At 41.5% G+C, this 23,174-nt stretch overlaps 1 protein-coding gene and 1 pseudogene across 1 annotated transcript; one reads left to right on the top strand and one right to left on the bottom strand.

Moving 5' to 3' along the window:
• Nucleotides 1–4,211: 4,211 nt before the first annotated feature.
• On the bottom strand, nucleotides 4,212–12,334 carry LOC120880337 (histone H3.3A). The gene is made up of 4 exons (XM_040263660.1): nucleotides 12,209–12,334; nucleotides 10,525–10,675; nucleotides 9,235–9,388; nucleotides 4,212–4,878 (listed from the first exon to the last, which is right to left on the bottom strand). The coding sequence occupies exons 2-4, from the start codon at nucleotides 10,650–10,652 to the stop codon at nucleotides 4,750–4,752; spliced, it is 411 nt and encodes a 136-aa protein (XP_040119594.1). The 5' UTR covers nucleotides 10,653–10,675; nucleotides 12,209–12,334; the 3' UTR covers nucleotides 4,212–4,749.
• Nucleotides 12,335–15,615: 3,281 nt separating this feature from the next.
• LOC120880338 lies at nucleotides 15,616–16,527 on the top strand (annotated as a pseudogene).
• Nucleotides 16,528–23,174: the final 6,647 nt, after the last annotated feature.

The following is a 23,174-nucleotide window of genomic DNA, read 5'->3' on the forward strand; positions in this document are numbered from 1 at the left end:
AGGTTGCTCATAACTTTTCTTCCAAGGAGTAAGCGTCTTTTAATTTCATGGCTGCAATCACCATCCGCAGTGATTTTGGAGCCCCAGAAAATAAAGTCTGACACTGTTTCCACTCTTTCCCCATCTATTTCCCATGAAGCAATGGGACCAGATGCCATGATCTTCGTTTTCTGAATGTTGAGCTTTAAGCCAACTTTTTCACTCTCCTCTTTCACTTTCATCAAGAGGCTTTTTAGTTGCTCTTCACTTTCTGCCATAAGGGTGGTGTCATCTGCATATCTGAGGTTATTGATATTTCTCCCGGCAATCTTGATTCCAGCTTGTGTTTCCTCCAGCCCAGCGATTCTCATGATGTACTCTGCATATAAATTAAATAAGCAGAGTGATAATATGCAGCCTTGACGTACTCCTTTTCCTATTTGGAACCAGCCTGTTGTTCCATGTCCAGTTCTAATTGTTGCTTCCTGACCTGCATATAGGTTTCTCAAGAGGCAGGTCAAGTGGTCTGGTATTCCCATCTCTTTCAGAATTTTCCACAGTGATCCACATAGTCAAAGGCTTTGGCATAGTCAATAAAGCAGAAATAGATGTTTTTCTGGAACTCTCTTGCTTTTTCGATGACCTAGCGGATATTGGCAATTTGATCTCTGGTTCGTCTGCCTTTTCTAAAACCAGCTTGAACATCTAGAAATTCATGGTTCACATATTGCTGAGGCCTTGCTTGGAGAATTTTGAGCATTACTTTACTAGCGTGTGAGATGAGTGCAATTGTGCGGTAATTTGAGCATTCTTTGGCATTGCCTTTCTTTGGGATTGGAATGAAAACTGACCTTTTCCAGTTCTGTGGCCACTGCTGAGTTTTCCAAATTTGCTGGCATATTGAGTGCACTTTCACAGTACTTATGGCTTATTCATGTTGCTGTATGGCAGAAATCAACAGAACACTGTAAAGAAATTATCCTCCAATTAAAAAAATAGCACTGGTCAGACCACCAATGACGAATTTCAAGATGAAAAATAAAAGGATTCATAATGACTTAAAGAGAATGCTTCTTACCTAGTTTCACCATTAGTTATTAATGTTCTTACTGACTCAGCTGACTTGATCATGTTACCTAAATCCTATTTCATTTAGAGACCAATGCTTAATGGCATAAGAATGACAGCTATTCAGCAGGAATTTAATAGAAAATGCATACTACCTAGAAAGATGGGAAATTGAAGGCATTTTTCTCTACAACTTTGCAAAAACAGAATGTATGCTTATTAGCTTTATCAGAATTTAAAATTCTACCCCAGCATTTATTGAATATTATGTGCCCAGCCTCGTGTTTTCACGTTTTCACTTAATCTTCAAAATAATAAATCAGTTACTATATTTTAAGGTTTTGGAAATTTAATGTTAAAATCTGAAGGACAGGAGAAACATTCATTTATCCAGTCATGTCCAACTCTTTGGGTTGTAGTTCGCCAGCTTCCTCTGTCCGTGGGATTTTTCAAGCAAGAATATTGGAATGGGTTGCCATTTTCTTCTCCAGGGGATCTTCCTGACCCAGGGATGGAACCCATGGCTTCGATGTCTCCTATATTGGAGGCCAATTCTTTACCTGCTGAGTCATCACGGAAGCCCGTATTTTAAGGTTAAAGAAGCTTAACTTTACGATCTGAAGGACAGGAGAAACATTCTTGTATGAATCCAACCGATTTTTATTCAGTTTTTCCATGTACCAGTACTGGGGCTGCAACAGAAAGGACACTGAACTGTTTTTATAGCACATTCTAGTAGGGGTAAAAAAGGAATGTAATTTCAGATTTGGATAAATAAGGAAATAAAACCAAGGGACGTGACACAGTGTATGTGGGCAGAGGCTTTGGCTGCAGCTTAGTAAGCAAGTGGTGGAAAGATTGGTAAGGCCAGATCAAAAAGGCCTGCCTCATGAGCCAGTTTAGATGTTACGCTGTGAGTAATGGGAAGCCACTAGAAATTTTTAAGTGGGGAAATGATCTGATATGATTTATGTTTTAGAAGCATTCTCTGGGGGCTGTCGAGGCCAGGGGGAATGAGTGGATGAATGCAGACTGACTTATGGTAATAGTTATGGTAATAGTCCCGGTGAGAGGATAGCAGCTCGAACTAGGATAGAAGGGGAAGTGGAAAGTTTTGGGCACTCTTTTAGAGGAAGTCAACAGGATTTAATGGAGGAACGAAGGTGATGGCTCGACTGAGCAGATTGTGAGCAGCATGTCTTCAAATGCAATTTTAATTTCTTGGCTACGCTGGGTCTTCGATGCTGCACATGAGCTTTGTGTGCACGGGCTTTCTCTAGTTGCGCAGTGAAGGCTCATCTCCGGTTTCGACCGGCGACTTTCATTTCCGAGCACAGGTTCTAGGGCTCATGGGCTCAGTAGTTTGTGGTACACAGGCTGTTGTTTCACAGCATGTGGGATCTTCCCAGACCAGAGATGGAACTCACGCGCCCTGCATTGGCAGGCAGGTTCCCAACCAGTGGACCACCAAAGAAGGCCCCTTCTTGTAATTTCTATTATCTGTCCCTCTCATTCCGTTTTGTCTCCCCTGCCTGTTTCTGTCAAGACAACTTCTTCCTAGAGACCTTGCCAAATTAACTGCTTTTGTGTATCTCACACTCAGGCATGGGAAGGAGAGCATTGCCTGGGGTTTAGACTACTGGGGAATAAATCCCATTTACTATGTGACCTTGGTCAAGTTTCTTCACCTCTAAAATACACAGTACCCATTTCATAGTCAAGGATTTAGTCGTTGAGCAGTTTATACCTTTACTGTCTCCAGCAGATTGACATATTCAAATTTGCAGTTTATTTCCTCAAATTCTAGGCTAAGATCAGTTTTAGTGTTTTAGCCATGGTATTCCTCATTTATCTAAGACAAATGACATTTCCAAATTCCTTCCTCCAAGCTCTTCCCATTCCCTGATCTTCCTTTAGGAAGATTTTAATCTTTTCTCTTCCCATGATTTTATAGGGTTTTTCATCTATAAAGTTGACTTGGTTTTTGAAATGTTTTCTGGAAACTTTCAGCTATTAATCTGCTATTTTCATAAGATACTTTATATTCAAAAGTTAGTTACCACTTTTTAGATGCTAAAAACTGCACGAGAATGGCAAGTTTAACTATGGTCCCCACACATCACTTTGTGCCCAACTCTAATTCACTTTTCCTAGGTAAAGTTCTCATGTAGCCAATTCCAAAGCATAGCAGGTAAAAGGATTTTCAGCCCAAGTTAATAAGCATTAACTGAGGGATCAAAAGGAGTGGCAAATCATACTTATATCTAGTCAAAAAATAACCCTGACCTGAAAACTATGCATTGTTTAGACCCTAGTCAACTAGGAATAATCCTCCCAAACTCCACTACCTCTTTTAAGTAGGAATTAACTACCTACCTTATAGGAATAAAGACCATGGTATGAGATAAGCTCCGTAATATATACATATCTATGTACATACTTTGGAGTAATAAAAGTTAAAAAAAAAGTAAAAAAAGTTCCATCTATTTTGCATCATAATCAGAAACATTGTAAAAAAGTTTTGTTTCCTGAATTTTAGGATTTTATGACTTATTATCTAAAAATGAGGTTACTTAAAAAGCTTAAGAACAGTGTGTTCATAAGCCCAATGTTATTTATACCTTATTGATGTAAATTTTTTAGTTCATCTCACTTCAGTTTCAGAGCACCTTCGTTCATGTTATAACTAGTGTCAGTACACTAGGGATGTTAAGTCCACCTTCATTTCACATTCCCAATGCTAAATAAAATGCAGTTTTAAGAATGAACTATAGGTGATTAATACAGGGTTAATAGACAGTATCTTAAAATAGTCAGCTCTTCAATGCACTAAGTTTTTGAGCTGAAGACTGTTCTACTTGCAGTTAAATTACCACTAAATATTCAAAGTTTAATAGTATAATTATTTATAAACTTACTTTCATGACTTATACAGAATTAACTATTTTCATGGGATTCTGCTGGCCAGTTAGGTTTGGGAATTGTTAAAAATACCCATATCCACAGTTAAAATTAGGAGGAAAGCCAGTAGCTCTAGTTTCCTTCCCATATAAAGTTTACATTTACCTCTCCCCAATAGTTTCAAATAAAATCTAACACTTCATACTAAAATTATTCGGAATAGGGAACTTTCAAGGAATTAACTGCACGGTTAACGCTGATAGTAAAGACCAAAAGCGGGTATAGTTTAATGTATTTTAATAGCAAACTTACAGGAACAGCACAGAAGACAGACAACATTAAAAACATGTGCTTGCATGTAGGACAACTCAGTTAGAAAAGTATAGTGAATGGATGGAATCTACTGCATGATAAAAATGCTACAAACACCATTTAGTTGCAGTCAATAAGAAATTTACTTGTTTTAAAAAAATCCAAATGCTGGCATTGTCCAGAAAAATTTAACAGGTTTATTTATAATTGTTATAAAGTTGAACTGCTGAAACTTGTTCACTGAAACATTTTGACTTTCATTAATGCTTTATGTCCCCGCATTTATATTAAAAATTCACACACAAATGAAAATGGAAAAACTGCCAATACCTGATTTCTGTCCCCTATTTTCCACTTGCAATCATATACTTAGGTACCTTTTGACCCCATGGAAAAAAAATATCTAACGTTCAGAACTACCAATAACAGGAAGAAGAGAATTTTTTTTTTTTTTTTAAAGAATGAAATGTTTCCCATCATAGTGGATTCTTAAGCACGTTCTCCACGTATGCGGCGTGCTAGCTGGATGTCTTTTGGCATAATTGTTACACGTTTGGCATGGATAGCACACAGGTTGGTGTCTTCAAAAAGGCCAACCAGATAGGCCTCACTTGCCTCCTACAAAAGGAACAGAGAAAAAAAATGTTATTATCAACAGTTAAAGATACATCTATACTAGTTAAAAAGATGTTTTTGAGTCCTTTAAAAATCTACTTCAGAAGATGTTGACCACTTACCAAATGCTTAGTTTAAAATCTGGGATGAGGCTGAAAGGCAGCTTATGAAAGTGAAAAACTCAAGACTGTAAATCTTTATAAAATACAAAAGTCAAATAATTTCACTACCAAATAGCTTACCCTTTCTAATGTTATATGTGATTTTTAAGCAAACTGAAATGTGTCTTGAGTAAAGCAAAAATCAAACTTCAACTCTAACATTTATTCGTATCCTCACAAAGATAAATGGAATCATGTATATCTATTCCAAGTAATACTCTCCTACCTCGGGATGTCCTCCTTTTTCTGAATCTTACTCCCAATTCATTATATCCGTTTGACTACTGATTTCCATCATATGGGCCTCATCTATCTTTCCTTTAAACACCTCAGAGTTTGACCACCAGGTCAGTGTCCTACTTACATACAATGATCTATTTTGCCAACATATGCACCCCTACTAACTACACTTTCCTCTATGCACCCCTATCTGTAATGGCATGTTACCCCCTCAGCATTAACACGGACCTGTTTTTCCCATTCCATCATTAAGCTTTTGAAGGTATCCTCCTATTTCTACTTTCACTCTAAACTGCTAGGTATACGAATTACTCAATACTTGCAGAGAAGGAAGAAAAAAGGAGAGCTCCTACTTATAATTAACTCTTAAGATTGTTAGTACATCTTACAGTTGTCTGAAAAGTTGAAGAATTCTTTGGTCTAGGTTGAAATGAACCAGTCATCAGTCCAACTGTTCTAGTGGATTAGGAACACTAAATTAAAGACATTATTTGGCTTCTCTATAAGCAAGTTATTTATCTGTTTAAGATCTATTTAGGAAAAAAAAACCCAAACAGATTTTTAGAGTTGATTTTTGTCCTAATTAAAAAACTATTTCCATTTTGGAACTCTTTAGGCAATAAGACTAAAAGAGAAATACACAAAATACTTGAGCAATTCAAGCCCAGCCCCATAACACTTCGTAACACACAAGATAAGAGATGGGAGGGACCAGATTTGCTTTATAAACACTGACTTTGCTAATAACACTTGAGATTCTGCTTTTAAAAGTGCTAACAACTCCTCAAATGGTTTGTACTATTCTGTCTTATGAAAATATTTTTCTACATTTATACCTTCATTCTTTAGCCTCTTCTATAAAAATGTTTCATTCAGATTTTACTATTCTTATGTATCTTTCTGCAGTATGTTATCAACAGGTAAGTCTTATTTGCCTATCCTTTATGGCTTACCTCAAGATTATTCCATGAAGGAGAAAGCAAACATTCCCCTCACCCCTGCTTCCCAGGTGCAGGTAATTTTGAACTCCCAATTTCCTTGGCACTCACACAGGCCTTGTACACTAGCCATTTTTTAATACCCTTACTTAATAAAATACTTACTTTACGCTCACAATGCCTAGCCCTTGAAGGAATAGAAGTTCAAGAGGTTTTTGCTGGCTTGGTTTTTTATATCTAACCTTAACTGAAACTTGCATCTTTTCTTTTTTTTTCCCTTGGATGCGCCCTGTGGCTTGGAGGACTGTTCTCCAACCAGGGAACTGTATACTTGGGTCCTTAGCCATGAAAGTGCAGAGTCCTGACTACTGGACTGCCACGGAATTCCCGAAATTTGCACCTTTTCTACACTAGTAGTTCCCTGTATCTTACCTTTTCCAAAGAATACATTAAAAGCAAAAGTCCTTAATATTCAGAGATTCATCCTTGGGATATTCTAGAAACGGTAAAAAGTTTAGAAAACATAGTATACTGTAAACCCTACTCTTATGAGTTTCACAGTGCACGTTAGATACCAGAACTTAAATTCCTCAAGAAAGAAAACAGTTGTTTCTTTTTTTGGTTTCACCCAGCATGTCTCAGGATTATGCAAATTTAGAAGGCAAAATACAGCAGTATGAGCTGCTATATGGACAAGCCAACAAGTCCTGAAATTCAAAAACTCATTTAAGAGTGGAATGATTTTGGCTCCCCTAGTACTATTCAAATGTGATATGTGGCAGCTGGGGCTCTCACTGCTATCTTAGAACCTGCTTAGATATCATAGGATTGTGTCTATCAGCTCTGGGAGAAGAGTCAATACAGGGAATCTGACCATGACCCATGTATTTCTACTTCTATTACCAATGTCCAAAATTTCCTAAACATTAAGACTATGGTATTTCTAATTCTATTACCAATGTCCAAAGTTTCCTAAACATTAAGACTATGATGGGATTTAAAGAGGGACACATAGCCCAATGAACAAAATTTTGAGGTAACAGCGAAAAAGTGTTGTTAGGGGCAAAAGCTAAATTTTAAGTTAGTTAAGTCTTGATAATCTATGGCAAACCAAGTCTGATTTCTCCACCATCCTCCCTAGACTTACCCACCCTCCATCTCTTTCAGTTGTGTTAGAGAAGTTAGTTGTAAATTATGTAACTCTGAAGTCAAAAATGGCTTTCTTCTACCCTATTCGCATTAGCAAATTCTCCATCTCTATATCCTTAAGAGAATGAAATATTTTCCAATAAAGAGCTACCAATGCCAGAGTACTACAGGCAGCAGAGCTGAACATTTTGCTCAAAACCAATGCAATTACTTACTGACAAGTATAAAACACAAACCTTAGTAACAGCAATGAATTTTTTAAAGACAAGTCTTTTAGCCAGATTGTTAAGTAATCAATTTACAAAGCTCTATCATTGACACTTAGGCTTGACAATGTTGGACTTTCAAGTATAATGTGTAGCTCAAGTAGAGCCCTGCTAATTGTAACTACAAAACAAAATTAGCATCTTTAGGCCAACACTTGAGAATATTTCTGTATTTAAAATTAGTGCAGAAAACATGACTAGCATTTGTAACAAATGAAATGGGATCTAGAAACAGTCAAAGATTAAATCAGAAAATAAAGGTCTTAAATAACAGCACTGTAAGATTTTAGTAGTTTGAAATTTCAGTAATTTCAATTCATTGAGAATTTAATGGATGCCTACTCCTGGAATTCACCAATCAAATGAAGTTCAGACTAACCATAGAAACAGCTCAACCAATTACACTTCAGGATAGAATCCACCTATCAAATCTTCCTCACACATAAAGGAAAAGCTTGGCAACAGCAGCCTTGAAAAATCCTCCAATGGAATGTATGTCGATTCTGGACCCTCCTCTAAGAGAGATTCTGATGCAGGTCTGTGGAAGTGCCTAGTAATCTGCATTTTAAATCACCTCTAACCCTATGCTGACAGAGGTAGCAGTCTTGCCATACTCCGAGTTACAATGATCTAATGAATGTCAAACACACTTAACATTATAGGTTACTTAACTGACTGATGTTAATTGTACCCACACACCTAATCAAATATCTTAGGTGTGGGCATCTCAAGTTGTTTAATCTGGCACAAACCACCAGTATTTCAAATACATGTGTGTGCTCAGTTACCTGTGACTCTGTGACCCTTTGTACTGTAGCCTGCCAGGCTCCTCTGTCCATGGGATTTTTCAGGCCAAAATACTGGAGTGGGTTGCCATTTCCTCCTCTAGGAGATCTTCCCAACCCAGGTATCAAACCAGAGTCTCCTGCATTGCAGGCATATTCTTTACCTCTGAGCCATTGGGGAATCCCATTTCAAATACATAACCACAACTAAAACTGTATTCCTCAAAGTTCTGACACACTGGAGCTAAGATTTAACTCACTGTTCCCATTTAAATGGAAATCCATATATAATCCCTTTAAACAAACTACATGTCTTCAAACTTCTCTCTTTACAAGCCCAGTAACAATCTTTTTCTCCCTGTTGTCAATCCAATCCTAACTACCACTCAAGTTTCTTTTACCTCAATGCACAATTCTTTAATGTTGCCTAGTCCTATCCCAAATATTATGTTCTCTCCACTTGCAACTGCCTCTTCAGGTCCTGGAGGCCATTTCTTCTAACCTTCCTTTTGTATCAGTCCCTGTTTGAAACTAATTACCAATACAGACCTTTGGCCCCATGACTTCCTAATATCCAGCAGCAACTATAAGTCAAACCAGAGGGTTTTTTTTTCCTTTAAACACTACAATGTTTAAAATTTTTAAATCATATCTGTTTGTATAACCTCAAGCAACTTAACCTTTCTGGCATCTCAACAGTGAAATATAAAGACCCATCTCACTGGTTGGTGATATACAAGCATATACAAAGACTTAGAGATGTTCTTGGTACAAAGCAGAACCAGCCAACTCTCAGAGCCTTTCCCACCCACCATTTTACCTGCAAAGCACCAATAGCTGCACTCTGGAAGCGCAGATCTGTTTTGAAGTCCTGAGCAATTTCCCGCACCAGACGCTGGAAGGGAAGTTTGCGAATCAGAAGTTCAGTGGACTTCTGATAACGTCTAATTTCACGGAGTGCCACAGTACCAGGCCTTTAAAACAAAAACATTAAAGACATGGTTACCAAATACATAAAAGAACTTAAAAGAGTGGTCATCAGCTTCAAAAAGATGGAGTCACTTTTCAAAAAATAAATCAAACTATTCTTTTGTATCAAATTCCACTTATTAATTTATGACCTAAATATTCAAATCTGTTAGAAGTAACACAATACTTTTAAAACAAAAAAGCATGATATTAAAGCAGACTTCTGGCAGGGGGTTTGATAATCATTGTCCCTGAATTTTCTTCACCTTTAACATAAACATCACTAACTTCTGTTATAATTACAACTTGGGAAGGTACTAGGCCACTAATAAAGAAGTCAAAGTTTTTCAGACTTTTAATTTGACACCACTGTCATTCTTCCCACTGGCACCCCCCATTCTTCTGAAAAGATCTACCAGCACAACCCAATGGGCTTCACTTAAAAAACACACTTACAGTATTTAAGTTCAATTTCCCAGAATACCTTTGACACTGCACATCCCTCATGAATGATTAAATTGATGAACACTCTTTTGTGTTGTATCTTCCATATGGAAATTTTTTTCTTTAAGTAATTTTAAGCAAGAAATTTACCTCAATCCTGACTTATTTCTTACACTTTTATTTTAGGCTAATCATTTGCAGAGGGTAAATACAGACAACTTCTGCCCTCTAATGGCAGATGCACTCAATAACACTGCTCAGGGTAGTTCAAAACTAAATATGCTAATAGAAGGAAAAACCAATTCAAGTAAACGAAGGACTTATGTAAAACACAATGTCCCCATCTTGATTAAATTATTTTACCAGATGCCAGAGTATTCTCAAAAATGTATTTAAAAACAACACTTTTCTATTTTAAAACATACATATTACACATAACAGCTAAGTAAAATGTTAGTCTATCCTATTAACGTTATTAGAGATACAACGTCGTCTTTGGGCTATGGGCACGATTACAGCTTCAAAATTAAGCATATTCCCAATAAAACCTAACACTAAATTATATGCAGATTTTAAAGTAGTAAATATTTAACAAGGGGAAAAACAGATTCTCTAAAGGAGAAAGTATGCTTATACATCTTTTTATTAGATTATATACTTCTGGAGATAAGACTGTCCATTTTTCCTTTCAAAATACCTGTAACGATGAGGTTTCTTCACCCCTCCAGTAGAGGGCGCACTCTTGCGAGCGGCTTTTGTAGCGAGTTGCTTCCTCGGTGCTTTACCACCGGTCGATTTGCGGGCAGTCTGCTTTGTACGAGCCATGGTATAGAGACCTCCTTACTTACCTACCAGCATCGGAAAAACCAAAAATCACCATATGCAACTACCAAACACACAAGTTTTCCTGCCACTACCCCCCCATCTGGAAATTATGATTAGTATTAAAAAAAAAAACTCCATGTTATATAATTTGAAAGGGTGCAGATTACATCTACCACCCAAATATGACTTTTTGAAACAAACTGTAGTACTAGAAAATTGTTAGCCTTAACACCAGTCATCTCTCAAAATGCCCAATCTGAGCGATAAACGGCAAAACAAAAAGACCCCCCCAACAGCCTTCGCTTCAATTTCTTTAAATAAAGTAGAAATTAGAAATGTCTGTAAACATTTCATCCACTAACAAGTCAAAAGAACGAAGCCACAAACCACAGAAAGGTCGAGTCAAATTACAGCAAAAAAGGTTTTAGTCACCTCCCCCGCCGCCGCCCCCCCTTTACGTCTGGCAGTTGATACATTGCTGTAAATATCTGAAAACATTCCTAGTTTTGCATCTCTACAGTTCTGTTGACAAAAAGGCGTCTCAAAAAAAACAAGAGGAACAACAGCTACCAACAGCGAGCACTCTACAAAGCACCGCCCTCGAGTCCAGTCCTCAGAGGATTCGCAATGAAATAATAATAATAAAAAAAACTGCCCCGCACCCAGGCGTTAATTAACGCACTAGACTGGCCGACTGGTCCACCCCAAGCACCACATAAACTTTTGGTTTAGCCTCCTCCGGCCCCTCGGCACAGGGTCCCCCAGCCTGCCCGCCTCGCTCCTAGCGTCTCGCGCAGGCACAAACTCGGCTCCCAGACCAGAACAAAATGGAAACAATCGCAAAACGTATCCGATTCCTTTCCAAAGAGACAAAACACCAAATCGCTCGAAAATACTCCATCCCCTGCCACGTGCCGCCCTCCAAAATGCAAAAGTTTTTTTTGCATTTCAAATGCATCAAGTTTCCGCTTCTCTAAAAAGGAGAAAAAAATGTTTCTCTTTAAAAATTTTTTCCTCCTTTTTTGAAATGGGGAAGAGAGAAACGGGGGAAAAAATATGGTCGGTGACCAGAGAAGAGAGACAAGATGGTGAAGCTTAGCAACAACTGTGGGGAGGCAGCAAAAAGCGAGTTACCCCAGGGTGGGAAGCAGCGGCGATTTCCACCCTTTTCCCGCCCGAAAACTGGGGTCCGGGGTCCGGGGTCGGTAGTTAAGAGGCCCGCGCGGGTCGTGGTGAAGGTCTGGGGTCCCGGGAAGGGGCGGCGGGCGGGATTTCACCGAAGAAAAAGGAGCCAGGGGCGCGGGGAGGGAGAGCAGGCTCGGCGACGCGGCGGTTGCTGCTGTTGGGCTGAGGCGACGAGAGACTGGGGAGCCGCCGGAGCCGCCGCTGCCTGAGGGGAGAGGGAAACTCGCTCCTCACCTCCATTTCTGGGCCAAAAAGTTTTGGGGCCAAGCCGGAGGGACCCTGGGTCCCCTCCCGGTACCGCCAGGGTCCGGCCCGGGGCTGACGGCAAGCGGGGCTCGGTTCCGGGGAAGCGGGCAGACGGGGAAACTTACCCCCCTTCTCCTTCGGCTGGAGCTCGGCGAGCTAGAGGCGGCGCTGGCGTTGGAGAGCGACGGCGGCGCGGCGGCGGCTGCGAACACAATTGAAAGATGGCTGACACCGAGGCTATCCCCCAACACAAGCCGCCCCGCCCCCGCGCCGCGCGCCAACCAATCACACACAATGGAGGGAAGGCTCGGCCCCGCCCCCGCCCCCTCGCTCGCGCCCCGCCTCCCCCCTCCCCCCGCGCGCCCGTTCGCTGGCGCGCGCTCGCCCCTCCCCCGCGCGCCGCCCGCTCCCTCCTCCCGGCTGCCTCGCGCAGAGTGTGTACAAACACAAAAGACACGCTGAAGGGCCGCCGGCTCCTGCCGAGACGGCCGCCCGCCTGCCCCCGTTTTAACTCCGGCTCCCCGGCCCCGCACTCCCACCCAGCTCCCTGCGCACACGTCATGGAACTCAGGAAGCCCGGGTTTGGGGCGCCGAGGGGGAAGTTGGGGGGAGGGGCGGGCGGGAGGAGGCGCGGCGGGTGAACGCCCGGCCTGCGGGCGTCTCGGGCAGCGGCGGGGAGGGTGAGGGAGGGGGCGCCCCGCTCCGGCGCGCGTCCCCGAGGCGCCCCGGACGGCGTGGGGGCGGGGAGGAGGACACCGCCGGCCCAGTCTCCGCGCCCCAGTTGCAAACAACTACCCGACAGGAAGCTTGCAAATAGAAACCTCGCACCCCGCGCCCACATTCGGTTGGGGCTGCTCTAGCTCCGGCAGGGCTGCCGGAGGCCGTTGTCCTGCTTTCGCTACGGGCCAGGTGCGGCCGGGCAGCCCGCAGACAACTTTATTCACTCAAGACACCGGCTGGGGCTCTGGCGGCCCCGCGGTGCAGGCTGCAGGCTGCAGGCGGTCCGCGAGAACTCTGCCACCTGGGACGCCTGGCTCCGCGCAGGTGGCATCTCCAGGCCGACGGAGACGGCCAGGGACGGGGCTCGCCTTCTTCCTGGGTCGGGATGCCTGATGCAAGATGGCTGTATTTTGTAAGCTTCTAAAACAGTATATGGAATACACAGCTAACTGCACCAGGGCCTGAATACCAGCCTTGGCAGCTGTTCTACCAGCCAGTTCGGCTTTTTAACCATTTCAGTTTTAGGTGGAATTGCCAAATGCTGTATAGTCAAATGTCAGCAGCTTCTGAATAGTTTGGATGTGGCGGTAAGCGGCAGAAGTAAGGAAAACGTCGTTGGGGATCATCACATTTATCCATTTTCCAATTCTCAGTAGCATAGGAAACAGATTTCAGGTTCAAGTTACCCACGTTGTCATTTCATTGGCCTTAGAATATATGCACCGTCCCTAGATGGCTTTGACAACACTTGAAACTACGTGCGAAGGTATTCAATAGAAGTGTCGTGCAGACATCCCATAGGATAGTGAAGGAGATAAATTTCATAGATGGAGAGCATAACTACTGTTGATAGTCTGAAGCTCTTATAAGGTATCTTAGTCATAAACATTACCCTGAAATCAGATATGGGAGAGGGAATAGATTTGTCCAAGGTCACTTAAGTGAGGAACAGACCCAAGGAGAAACAAACAAACAAAATCCAGTCCTCCTGTTTCATTATTATTTAATGAATGTTAAGTGTCTGTGGTTGCTGTGCAGAACACATGCAGTTTGCAAGCCTGTCCTAAAAGCACATATGCAAAAAAGCTTAGGCTGAGCTGCCAGCGAAGAGTTCCTATAATTTGGGCCAAGAAAAGGTTTTTTTTTTTTTTTGCTTGTTTTTTGTTTTGTTTTGAGGAAACCAAAATATTTGTTGGCTTTTTTCCAGGAAGGTTGATTCCACATCAATTAAATTCATCATCTCTTCAAAAAATATTGAATGACATAGGTAATGTTCTCTTATCTGCTAGATTTTTCTGTAACTTCCATTTTTTGGCTTAAAAATATTCCTAAGGACCGGGAAAACTTTTATAGTTCTAATCTTGGATTATCTGAACCTACTTAGCTGTCCTTCTGTAAAATGGAAGTGATATTTATGCGTGAAGATAGGCCACAAGTTTTTTTAATTGTAGGATCAAGTATGTTTTGCAGTTGAGTAGGTGTCTGGTTGGGCTTCCCAGATGGCTCACTGATAAAGAGTCCGCCTACTAATGCAGGAGATGCAGGTTCAATCCCTGGGTGGAGGAGATCTGTGAAGAAGAGAATGGCTACCCACTCCAGTATTCTTGCCTGAAGAATTCTATGGACAGAGGAGCTTGGTGGGCTACAGTCCATGGGATCGCAGAGTCAGACACGACTGAGCAACTAACACTACTATGTCCATTAAATCTCTTATCATCTATGATTCTCTCTAGTTGCACTTTGTTGAAAAATATATCTTGAGGCTTTGGATCCCAGTCCTCTTTCCTTAATTGTCCCTCCTTCAGTCTTGCCCAGTAAATGGCATTATGATTTACTTAACTGTTCAAACCAAAAAACTCAGGCATCCTACTTAGACTCCCTTATTTTCGTCCCCATAGTCCTATTGGTCCTACCTCTGAAAAATTTCTTAGAATGACCTGCTCCTCTCCTCCTCTCCTTTTGCTGGTCCCCTCAGTCACTTTCTGTATGACCTTTCTCTTTCCACTCTTGCACCTCTGTATTCCATTCTCTACATTGCATGCAGAGATTCGATTTATAGAATAAATTGGATTAAGTCACACCCTTCCATAAATCTATTTGGAGGCCTCCCACTGCTCTTGGTTAAAATGCAGGGCCTGGCATCAGCCTGCCCTCCCTAGTGACATTCTGCTGCAACCCAACTACCTTATCTTTCAAGGTCTTCACTCCTGAGGGTCATTACACTGTTTTGCAGGTTAAATGCTCTCGCCAAGGTTTACACAGGAGTCCACATGGCTCAGTGGTAAAAGAATGCACCTGCCAAGGCAGGAGACACTGGTTCAATCCCTGGGAGGAGGAAATGGCAACCTATTCCACTATTCTTGCCTGGAAAATTCCATGGATAGAGGAGCCAGGCAGGGCCGCAAGAGTCGGACACAATCAAGTGACTGAGCACTTACGCGTAAGGTTTACACAGAGCTGGCTCCCTCATCTTCTAAGGCAACATTTTGCACTTTCCCATATCTCTTAGAAAAAGATCCTTTTTGTAAGGTCCACAGAAGAAAACTGAAGGGGATTTGGAGCCATTCATATGGAACTTGATTAAAACTTTCATTATATGTTTTTATATTACATAACCATATAAGAGAAAGTAATTGCATTTTAAAGAAAATCAATATCAAACTTGTGTAAAACTCTTAAATAAAATGTTTTCAAAGTTTTTAATGAGAAATGTTGAGGTTTTAAACTTGAAATGGCCACATACTATTCCTGATCAAGATTTTAGAATGAAGATCTCTTCAGATTCTTGATGATCTTATCATTGAAAAACTTTAAAATATAATTTTCAGCTCTTTCTCATCTTGCAAGATGGCGGGTGAAAAGCCTGAGAAGCCAGATACTAAGGAGAAAAAACCTGAAGCCAAGAAGGCTGATGCTGGCAACAAGGCTAAAAAGGTGGAAAAGGTGAAGAAGGTTAAGAAGGCGAAGCCCCACTGCAGCTGAAATCCTGTCCTGGTCAGAGGAATTGGCAGATATTCCCCATCAGCCATGTACTCCAGAAAGGCCTTGTACAAGAGAAAATATTCAGTAGCCAAATCCAAGGTTGAAAAGAAAAAGAAGGTTCGTGTTCTTGCTACTGTCACAAAACCAGTTGGTGGCGACAAGAATGGTGGTACCCGAGTGGTCAAACTTCGCAAAATGCCTAGGTATTACCCTACTGAAGATGTGCCTCAGAAACTGTTGAGTTATGGCAAAAAATCCTTCAGTAAGCATGTGAGGAAGCTGCGTGCCAGCATCACTCCTGGGACCATTCTGATCATCCTCACTGGGCGCCACAGAGGCAGTGGCTTGCTACTTGTGACTGGGCCTCTATCCCTCAATCGAGTTCCTCTGCGAAGAACACACCAGAAATGTGTCATTGCTACCTCCACCAAAATCGACATCAGTGGTGTGAAAATTCCAGAATATCTCACTGACACTTACTTCAAGAAGAAGAAGCTGCGTAAACCCAGATACCAGGAGGGTGAGATCTTCGACACAGAGAGAAATACGAGATCACAGAGCAGTGCAAGGTTGATCAGAAAGCTGTGGACTCCCAAATTCTGCGAAGAATCAAAGCTGTTCCTCAGCTCCAGGGCTACCTCCGCTCTGTGTTTGCTCTCACAAATGGAATTTATCCTCACAAAATAGTATTCTGAACTTCTTGCAAAGAACCTAATTAAATAACTTGTCATTTCAAAAAAAATAATAATAATTTTCAGTCATTCAAAAAAGTGTAACAATTGGAGTTATATATTTAAAATTCTTCCCTTTCTTTCATTGACAAGTGTAGTCTTGGAATTTCTTGTGAATGGATTTTGAATCCAGCTAGGCTTTTTGAAAATCAAGTATTTTTAAATTATACCTCCAATTTTTAAAATACACATGTGTTGCTAAGCAGTCATCCTGTAGGTGCGTTGGTCACCACCTAAAAGTCTAAAATAGCAAGAAATACCTGGTAGGAGGACAGAAATTCAAACCTGCACCAGCAGCTCTATTCGGCTTCTTTGTCCTCAACTCTGGTTGCATTTTGGGCCACACCAGTACTCCCTGGGCACTTGGCACAGTAGTCCTCAGGTTCCTGGTCCCTGATGCTCCCTGCCTTGTGGGACTAAAGCCAGGGTCTGGGGTCTAGAGCTCCTCTTGGACCGTGCTCAACACATCCCATGGAGCAATGAGTCGTGCTCATTTATCTGCTTATCTGCTCACCTCTGTGCCAACCAAGGGGCACAGATCTGACCCAGACTGCTCAGGTTGCCCTTCAGGGAGCCTCGGAAGAGGCTGCTCACAGGAACTCTGGGGTGTAGGACTGAGAGGACCTATTTCCTGGCACCTCCATAGCCCAGAATGAAGGCCCATGGATGGCTCTGAGGTCTCAGTTCCAATGTCACCCCTCAGAGAGCCACACTGAGTCCCTGTCTTCCTTCCCCTACCCCTCATGTTATATTCAGTCACATTTCCATGCTTATTGCTTTCACAGCAATTCTCACAAGCTGATGTTTTGATTCTTTTACTGATTAGTGGTCTTGGCTAGACTGTAAACTTAGTGAGAGCAGGGGCCTTGATATTTTAAACAGTGTTCTGTCTGCATCAACCTGTATAGTACCCAGCCCACACCAGACACTTAATAAATATTTGATGGATAAGTAAAAAGTGACCATATTTTTGTGGAGTTTTATATTATAAATGTATTTTGTTTGTAGGATATTCACATCTGAAAATACGTATCTCTAAGAGTTAATGAGGGGCTTCTTGTGGATGTGACTGGTGATAGAAGCAAGGTCCAATGCTGTAAAGAGCAATATTGCATAGGAACCTGAAATGTCAGGTTCATGAATCAAGGCAAATTGGAAGTGGTCAGACAGGAGATGGCAACAGTGAACGTCAACATTCTAGGAATCAGTGAACTAAAATGGACTGGAATGGGTGAATTTAACTCTGATGACCATTATATCTACTACTGCAGGCAGGAATCCCTTAGAAGAAATGGAGTAGCCATCATGGTCAACAAAAGAGTCTGAAATGCAGTACTTGGATGCAATCTCAAAAACAACAGAATGATCTCTGTTTGTCTCCAAGGCAAACCATTCAATATCACAGCAATCCAAGTCTATGCCCCAACCAGTAATGCTGAAGAAGCTGAAGTTGAATGGTTCTATGAAGACCTACAAGACCTTTTAGAACTAACACCCAAAAAAGATGTCCTTTTCATTCTAGGGGACTGGAATGCAAAAGTAGGAAGTCAAGAAACACCTGGAGTAACAGGCAAATTTGGCCTTGGAATATGGAATGAAGCAGGGCATAGAAAATGCCAAGAAAATGCACTGGTCATAGCAAACACCCTCTTCCAACAACACAAGAGAAGACTCTACACATGGACATCACCAGATAGTCAACACAGAAATCAGATTGATTATATTCTTTGCAGCCAAAGATGGAGAAGCTCTATACAGTCAAGAAAAACAAGACCAGGAGCTGACTGTGGCTCAGATATGAACTCCTTATTACCAAATTCAGACTCAAATTGAAGAAAGTAGGGAAAACCACTAGACCACTCAGGTATGACCTAAATCAAATACCTTATGATTATACAGTGGAAGTGAGAAATAGATTTAAGGGACTAGATCTGATAAAGTGCCTGATGAACTATGGACTGAGGTTCGTGACATTGTACAGGAGACAGGGATAAAGAGCATCCCCACGGAAAAGAAATGCAAAAAAAGCAAAATGGCTGTCTGAAGAGGCCTTACAATAGCTGTGAAAAGAAGAGAAGCGAAAAGCAAAGGAGAAAAGGAAAGATATAAGCATCTGAATTCAAAACTCCAAAGAATAGCAAGAAGAGATAAGAAAGCCTTCCTCAGCGATCAATGCAAAGAAATAGAGAAAAACAACAGAATGGGAAAGACTAGAGATCTCTTCAAGAAAATTAGAGATACCAAAGGAACATTTCATGCAAAGATGGGCTCGATAAAGGACAGAAATGGTATGGACCAACAGAAGCAGAAGATATTAAGAAGAGGTAGCAAGAATACACAGAAGAACTGTACAAAAAAGATCTTCAAAACCAGGATAATCACAATGGTGTGATCACTCACCTACAGCCAGATGTCCTAGAATGTGAAGTCAAGTGGACCTTAGAAAGCATCACTATGAACAAAGCTAGTGGAGGTGATGGAATTCCAGTTGAGCTAGTTCAAATCCTGAAAGATGATGCTGTGAAAGTGCTGCACCCAATATGCCAGCAAATTTAGAAAACTCAGCAGTGGCCACAGGACTGGAAAAGGTCAGTTTTCATTCCAATCCCAAAGAAAGGCAATGTCAAAGAATGCTCAAATTACTGCACAATTGCACTCATCTCACACGCTAGTAAAGTAATGCTGAAAATTCTCCAAGCCAGACTTCAGTAATATGTGAACCATGAACTTACAGATGTTCAAGCTGGATTTAGAAAAGACAGAGGAACCAGAGATCAAATTGCCAACATCCACTGGATCATCAAAAAAGCAAGGGAGTTCCAGAAAAACATCTATTTCTGCATTATTGACTATGCCAAAGCCTTTGACTGTGTGGATCACAATAAACTGGAAAATTCTGAAAGAGATGGGAATACCAGACCACCTGACCTGCCTCTTGAGAAACCTATATGCAGGTCAGGATGCAACAGTTAGAACTGGACATGGAACAACAGGCTGGTTCCAAATAGGAAAAGGAGTACGTCAAGGCTGTATATTATCACCTTGCATCTCATGATGCAGAGTGCATCATGAGAAACGCTGGGCTGGAAGAAGCACAAGCTGGAATCAAGATTGCCAGGAGAAAAATCAATAACCTCAGATATGCAGATGACACCACCCTTATGGCAGAAAGTGAAGAGGAACTAAAAAGCTTCTTGATGAAAGTGAAAGAGGAGAGTGAAAAAGTTGGCTTAAAGCTCAACATTCAGAAAACTAAGATCATGGCATCCGCTCCCATCACTTCATGGGAAATAGATGGGGAAAGAGTAGAAACAGTATCAGACTTTATTTTTTTAGGCTCCAAAATCACTGCAGATGGTGACTGCAGCCATGAAATTAAAAGACACTTACTCCTTGGAAGAAAAGTTATGACCAACCTAGATAGTATATTCAAAAGCAGAGACATTACTTTGCCAACAAAGGTCCATCTAATCAAAGCTATGGTTTTCCCAGTGGTCATGTATGGATGTGAGAGTTGGACTGTGAAGAAAGCTGAGCGCCAAAGAATTGATGCTTTTGAACTGTGGTGTTGGAGAAGACTCTTGAGAGTCCCTTGGACTGCAAGGAAATCCAACCAGTCCATTCTGAAGGAGATCAGCCCAGGGTGTTCTTTGGGAGGAATGATGCTAAAGCTGAAGCTCCAGTACTTTGGCCACCTGATGCGAAGAGTTGACTCATTGGAAAAGACTCTGATGCTGGGAGGGATTGGGAGCAGGAGGAGAAGGGGACAACAGAGGATGAGACGGCTGGATGGCATCACTGACTAGATGGATGTGAGTCTGAGTGAACTCCAGGAGTTGGTGATGGACAGGGAGGCCTGGCATGCTGTGATTCATGGGGTTGCAAAGAGTTGGACAGGACTGAGCGACTGAACTGAACTGAACTCTCTGGTGATTCAGTGGTTAAGAATCTCCCCGCCAATGCTGGACATATGTGTTCAATCCCTGATCTGGAAAGATCCCACATGCTGCAGAGCAATTAAGCCTGTGGGCCACAACTACTGAACCTGTGCTCTAGAGCTTGTGCTTTGCAGCAAAAGAAACTACCACAGTGAGAAGCCCACACACCACAACACAGAGTAGCCCCTGCTTGTGGCAACTAGAGAAAAGTCCTCGAAATGCAAAGACCCAGCACAGCCAAAAATAAAATTATTTTTAAAAGTTTTGCTTTAAAAAAAGAATGAGCTATGACATCTTTTTCAGTATTGTCATCAGTTTAACAGAGAAGGCAATGGCAACCCACTCAGTACTCTTGCCTGGAAAATCCCATTGCCAGAGGAGCCTGGTAGGCTGCAGTCCATGGGGTCACTAAGAGTCGATCACAACTGATCAACTTCACTCTCACTTTTCACTTTCATGCATTGGAGAAGGAAATGGCAACCCACCCAGTGTTCTTGCCTGGAGAATCCCAGGGCTGCCGTCTATGGGGTCGCACAGAGTCGGACACGACTGAAGTGACTTAGCAGCAGCAGCATCAGTTTAAGAGAGAGAAATATTCTCATGATGAGGTTGTAAGAATGAAAACTGCCCATTTGAATGGGGCTAACTGTCAGTATTAATGTTTTATAAGTTTTGAACACTCATTAAATGACCAGTAGCATCTATTATCATTATTCTCTGCTCATCAAGCAGCCTTGGGCTTGCAGTTGGGGTCTCTATGTTATCCCCAGTATCCAGGAGATTGTTACATCTCTTTGTAAATGAATGGGTGTCCCAGTTCTACATCTGTCTTGGTGAGTGAGGTAGTGTAGGTCTCCCCTGAAGGAGAACCAAGAAATTAAGTGGTTTTTGAGAGTGCAAGGCCCAGAGCCATGCCTTTGAACCATAGTGAATTCATACATGTATATGGCACCTGGGGAAACTTCTTGGACATTAAACAGCCTTTGAGACACTCCTCAACCCTTCCTTCAAACTCTGACATTCTGATATAATGATCTTGACACTTGCTAAATATTAAAAAACAGGTGAAAAAATTCTGTTTCATAAAAACGCCTTTAAAAAAGGATTCTCTCTTTTAAACAAACAAACAAACAAAATATTCCCTCTTCTCCAAGAACTGAATTAATTGACCAAGTTCAAGAAAAGACAGTTTAAGAAGTACTACCTTCTCTTCTAGAGAAAAGAGAAGTATGCTTCCTTTGGTAGACTGAGAATATTCTACTGTACAGAGGTAGCCTGTCAGAAGGACAGGACTTGAGTTACCAGGGAGCCGGGAACTGCCTTGTATGGTTTTTTAATGACCCAAGCAATGGTGTTTCCCTTTTCTAGTATAAAAGTAATGAAGTAAATTCTTTCTTCTATAACCCCCTTTATCAAATACTTATAATACCAGATAGGTTAACTTAGCCCTATTAATAATTTTTCTTTTTAATTATGTTTTTCACATTATATTAAGAAATTAAATTGTAAAATATATGTTATCAAACTAAGTACAAAGCCTTTACCTGGAAATGAAAACTTCTAAAGTCCCCTAAAAATCCATAGACTCTCCTGTATTCTCAGATGGCTTGTTTGCCCCCTAGGCTGGAATGAGAGGGCTTGGGGCTCATATGGTTCCCTGTTGAGATAGTTAGCTTCCCTAGGACCACCTCTGACACTGATATCCATTCACAGCAAGACAGCTCTTGGACACACTACCCAGGCCTCACAGAAGGAGCTCTCTGTACCCCTGTTAATCCTCAAACAGTGTGGCTGAGGTCACCAGATAAAATGGTGCCTGGGATGTATATATCCAAGGATGAATTTATATTAATAAATGTTTTGTTGAAATTTTATTGTTTACCTGACATTCAAATTTACCCTGGCATCCTATATTTTTATTTTTTAAGCTTACCAACCCTTCTACCTACTAAGGGGCTATTTCTTTCAACTCTCCATGACCCCAGCTCCCCACTGCTCAAGCCTCTCTGAGCCTCTTTAGCAGCCAAGCCTGGGCCTAGAAGGCTGGTGTTCACCTTGCATTTTTTACCACTTCTGTCCTTCCCTTTCTAGAAAGCAAACTGCTCCATAGGAGATCTCCACACTCAAAGTAAGGGGTTTTCAGGCCCTCTCAGGTCTCTTTTGGAACCTTTAGACTCATCCACGGTCGTGGCAAAGTGCCATAATAGCTGACATTATTACTCTGTTCTCCCTCCTAAATATTTTGCCAAGAAACTACCCCAGTCTGGGGCCCTTGCCACAACATACCAGTGTTGTAAGGGTTGACAGTGCTATCTGAATTCTATTCTCATTTAGTCCTCCCTCCAGCAGAACCCACCCAATGATGACACCCAAGCATAGCCAGACCAAAGGAAACCAAGTGGGAAGGGAAGGAAATCTGTAGGCAAACAAGACTGAGTGTGAATCCTAGCCCTTCCACTTATGACCAACTGAGTGTTAACCTCTCTGGATCTCAGTTCCTCATCTGTAAAATGGACAGAATTACCTTAAAGTATAATAATAATCCTATCTTGCCAGGTTACCATAAGGATTAGAAAGAATAAATACAGAGAGCTTGATAAAGAGTATGGGCTCCATGAATGATCTATTGTGTCTAACCTGTCTTTACTGCTTTCCATAGCTATGATATTCTATGTACCATTGCAATTTAAAGTAGCTGTATTGGGCTTACCTGGTGGCTC

The sequence above is a fragment of the Oryx dammah genome, unplaced genomic scaffold, assembly GCF_014754425.2.
Source record: "Oryx dammah isolate SB20612 unplaced genomic scaffold, SCBI_Odam_1.1 HiC_scaffold_21, whole genome shotgun sequence".
In the NCBI taxonomy this organism is placed as follows: Eukaryota; Metazoa; Chordata; class Mammalia; order Artiodactyla; family Bovidae; genus Oryx; species Oryx dammah.

Coding starts and splice junctions, on each gene's coding strand:
- LOC120880337 (XM_040263660.1), bottom strand. CDS start 10,652: ATGGCTCGTACAAAGCAGACTGCCCGCAAATCGACCGGTGGTAAAGCA. Junction 9,389..10,524: donor AAGAAACCTCATCGTTACAG/GTATTTTGAAAG, acceptor TTTGTTTTAAAG/GCCTGGTACTGTGGCACTCC. Junction 4,879..9,234: donor CAGCTATTGGTGCTTTGCAG/GTAAAATGGTGG, acceptor TTCCTTTTGTAG/GAGGCAAGTGAGGCCTATCT.